Here is a 4328-nt window from a genome sequence, read left to right on the forward strand (position 1 = left end):
AGCCAAGTTGGAGTTTTTGACTGCATTGGCTGCAGCTGCAATTGGAGGATTCAGCAAATCCCGATGTGCAAATGGACAAAAGTGAGAAAGGGTGAAAAAGCCGTGAGCCATTGTCCATTGTGGGTGCAGCCCCTGGCTGGGCTGGGACTGCCCTGAATGGCCCTGAAGGCCCTGCAATAACAGAACTGCTTTGGATTCTCTGAATTTTGTCTGGCTTCTGTCCTAGGTGAGCCAGACTTAGGCATCAAAGGGAAACCCCAATCCCAGCCTGCTGCTCCTGACTGGAGTCAGAGTCCTGATGGAGAGGGCAGGAATGTCCCTGGAATGAGTGGCCTGTACTCACGCTGGATGTCGATGGTGACAGAAGTCTCCTTCCCGCTGGGAATGGCTTTGTTGGTGGCGCGGCACACGATGCTCTCGCCGTTCTCGATGTCGGAGGGGGCGATGAACAGCGTGCTCATGATGCTCTCCCGCTTGCCGTCACGGAGGAGGGTCTGTCAGGGGAAAAAGGGGTCAGGAAAGGCTCTTTCTCATTGCAGGGGGGTCCTTTCCCCATCCCCAGGCTTGGGATGAGTTTGTCAGCCGAGGAGCTTCCTGCAATAACAATTCCTCTGGCTGGAATCTGCCAAAAGCCTTCGGGGGATAACAAAGACAAATTTCACTGCACTTCCCTGGGAATTGGGCTCTTAACTCCCATCTGCTTCCCCGCAGCCCTGCTGTGCCGGGGCGTAGGGAGGAAAGCTCCAGTGAGATGCATCACCCACCATCCCTGGAAAAGGGGAGCCATGGCTTTGTGACCCTTTTGTCACCTTCTGCCAGCGAGGGCACAAAGCTGCTGCATACCCATGGGAATGAGGGTGATGCTGGCTGAGCACAGACTGACCCTGGCCATGGATCCCTGCTGTGCTCTGGACCAGCCCATGGTAAATCATCACCTCTCAGGGGTTCACTGATAGGGGCCACAGATCCAAACCCTGGTGGTGACCAGATCAACCTGCTCAGCATTGGCACCGTGCTTCTTCCCTGGATTTATCTGACTTCAGCCCTGGTGCCCTGCCATGCTTCTTTTGGGACCACAGAACCCTTCCTCACCATCCCCTAATGCCCCTGCAAGTTCCTACAGGAGGTCACGTCACCCTGCAGCCCTGACTTTGACAAACTGAGCCCTTGGAGCTCTCAAGATGTTGTGTGGTTTTCAGTCTTTTGATCATTCTCTGACCTCTGACCTCGCTCTGGTTAATCAGCGCTCTGGATTTTGGACCCTGCCAGGCAGCTTTTCCTTCTAAGTCTTATCCTCACAGTGTAAGAGAAGAGTTTTATTGGGAAAGGAACAGATGCCAGCAAGATGTGTGCGCATGGCACACGGGACATGGTTCAGTGGTGGCCTTGGCAGAGCTGGGGGATGGTTGCACATGATTTTGGAGGGCTTTTTTGACTTAAATAATTTTTTTATTCCAAAACTAATGCTTTCCCTGGGCTCATCGTGGCACAGCCTTCACCCACGCAGGTTTGTGCCTCTCAAGCACAGGAGACCAGGAACGATGCTGAGAAATCATCACTGCAAGCAGCCCAGAATCCCAGAGCCATGAAGGTTGGAAAAGCCCTGTGAGATCAAATCCATCCATTTACCCAACACTGACACCACTGACCCCCTAAACCACGTCCCTCTCCACCACACCCATGGGTTTTTTAAATACTTCCAGGGATGGGGAATCCACCACCACCCTGAGAGCCTGTTCCAGTGTCTGAATACTTTTCCAGTAAAGAAATTTTCCCAATATTCAACCTAAACATCCCCTGGCACAACTTGGAGCTGTTTCCCCTTGTCCTGTCCCTGTTCCCTGGAGCAGAGCCCGAYCCCCCCGGCTGTCYCCTCCTGTCAGGGAGTTGTGCAGAGCCACAARGTYCCCCCTGATCCYCCTTTGCTCCAGGCTGAGCCCCTTTSGAGCTCCCTCAGCCTCTCCTGGTGCTCCAGACCCTTCCCCAGYTCCATTCCCACCTCTGGACACAAAGGCAGGACACTGCCCTGTCCTTACTTCAGTGTCACCCCTTCCCTTGGGGAACAGCCCCACTTTTGACACTGGGGTTGTGCTGAACCCTAATTCTGTGCAGAACTTCTCCCCTATTTCAGCTTATCCTCCAAATCCTGCAGGATCTTGTACCACTCCCTGTCCCCTCCAACAGGAACCAGGGGATTTCAAACAGCCGTGGTTGCTCTGTGCTGCCTGCCTGGGATTGCAGGGGGCTGCATATGGATCGGTTGGTGGACTGGAAATTCTGAGTAACAAAGAAATTATCGCTCAGCATGAATGGTTTCAGGCATTTCAGTCGGGAACCCAAACAGGGCTCTTTTTGGTTGGCTGGAATATCTGGATCAAACGAAAGCTGGGTTGGGTTTCAGTTCTCTTGACAAGCAGAAAGAGGCAAATCGAGGGAATATTTTAAAGAGAGCTTCAAAAGGGAAAGGTTTCTCAGGCACTAAAAATCCAAACTTCCCACTCAAAAAATGTCTAAAATTGTCTGTCAGTTTTTCTAAAGGCTCATTTCCTTTTTTAATGTGGAAAGACTGGAAACCTCCAGGAAGTCAGGAGGATTCAGCCTCAGAGACAGGTTTTCCTGACTCCAGGAGGAGAGGAAGATGCTTCCCCCACACAGAACAGGGCTCCCCTCCCAGCTGCTTCAAATGTCACAGAAATCTCTGTGCCGTGGGATGGAGCTGCAGCCTAGAAAACTCTGCTTTGGAAGGGTGTCCTGTTGGAAATACTTTAAAGAATGATAAAAATATTTTAAAGAAAAAAAAAATTCAATAAATTATTTTAAAGAAATATTTTAAAGAATATTTCAAGGATAAAATATCCTCCTCCTTCTCTGCTCCCCACTGTTTGTGAGTCTGGAAGGGACAGGGCTCCAAAATTGTTCCCCCTAGGGCCAGGTCTGACAGCCCTGGAGGGGTGAGGAGGGATAAGCTATGAACAACTGCATGTCAACAGCCTGGATTTTAATTAATTCCATTTGATTTGGGAGAGGGGGAGGTCAGTTCTCTCTGGCTCTAATTAGTGCTTCTCTCATCACACTCAGGGATGGGGCAGGTTCTGCTCTGCTCAGCCCCGGCTGCAAGGGGAGGATGAGGAGGAGGAGGAGGAGGAGGTAGAGAGGGATTTCTGCCTCCTCCACTCTCCCCAGCAAATCAGGGAATTGCTGGAATGGGGCTGGATGGAGGCTTTTCAGTGGCAGCAGAAATGTTTATTAAAGATCTTCAGGAGCTCGAGGAATGGCTCTGACTGCCCACTTTGAAGTTTTGGCTGCCAACTGACCCATTTTGCAGTCTCGGATTTCTCTGCGTAGAAATTTTCATTAAAAATGTCAAGTGTTGCTGAATCTTTCAGGCTCACCAGCCGTCAGGAGCCCATAAACAGCAGAACATGTGGGGGCCCATCCCCAGAGTGCTGCTGATTGCTCTTTGATGATTTTCTTTATGACCCAATAAAGGCTTTCCGTCCAAATTAAAAAATGCCAGAAGCCCTGAAAATTTTTCACGGGAAATTGCAGCTGGGGGAGGGGACACACATCACTGCAACCACCTTTTGATCCCGAGGTTCTGCTGCAGCCAGGATGGGTCAGTGTGGCTGTACACAGCATTAACACCACACCCAGTGGGATTTTTGGGGGGAGAAGTGGCTGTGCCAGGTGATCACAAGCTGTGAGAAGGTTATAAAAGCCAAATTCAGAGCAGAGCCTGTTTTGGTGACAGTTTGTGCTTTCTTACGTGCATCCTCTCCTCTAGGATGGCTTTACGGAGGGATGCAGAGTGAGAGCTCAGCTCAGCTGAGGGCGCTGCCCCCACTGTTTTGGGGTTGCCCCAGATGTTTTGGGGTTGTGTGAAAAACAGTGCCAGGCTTTTCTGAGGCCAGGAAAGAGCACAGCCCTTGTCCCAACCCCATCCTGCCTCACCTTGGAATAGGTGGCTCCGTTGATGACTTCTCCCCTGCGCATCCAGATGATGGAGGCGGCTGGCTTGGCGTTGTCGGCGTGGCACGTCAGGTTCAGGGGGTCCCCTGCCCTCAGGCTGATGATGGGGCCCCCCATAATGACAGGGTCATCTGGAGGAACTGCAAAGGAGGAGCAGAGAGGAGACAATGTCATTGGAAGCACGAAACACCTTCCTGGATGATGATGATCATGATCACCTTCCAATGATTAATCAGTGAGCTCTCACAGGATTCTCACATTATTCCAGGAAAGCAGGAGGGAACCTCCTTGTGGCTGAAAGCTGCTGGCAACCCCCTTGAGAGCCCTTCCAGCCCAAAGACATTTCTCTCTTCCCAACC

The 4328-nt window shown here is 51.4% G+C and overlaps 1 protein-coding gene across 1 annotated transcript; it reads right to left on the bottom strand.

The window, feature by feature from the left end:
* Nucleotides 1–343: 343 nt before the first annotated feature.
* Nucleotides 344–4109, bottom strand: LOC130588307 (kin of IRRE-like protein 3; the record flags this gene model as incomplete). The annotated part of the gene is made up of 2 exons (XM_057389246.1): nt 344–494; nt 3952–4109. Coding segments are annotated over 2 exons (309 nt in total), but the record flags the coding sequence as incomplete, so codon positions are not given.
* Between the last annotated feature and the right edge of the window lie 219 nt (nt 4110–4328).

This window comes from Malurus melanocephalus, unplaced genomic scaffold (assembly GCF_030028575.1).
Source record: "Malurus melanocephalus ecotype Western Australia unplaced genomic scaffold, MMel_1.1 scaffold_4299, whole genome shotgun sequence".
Taxonomy (NCBI): Eukaryota; Metazoa; Chordata; class Aves; order Passeriformes; family Maluridae; genus Malurus; species Malurus melanocephalus.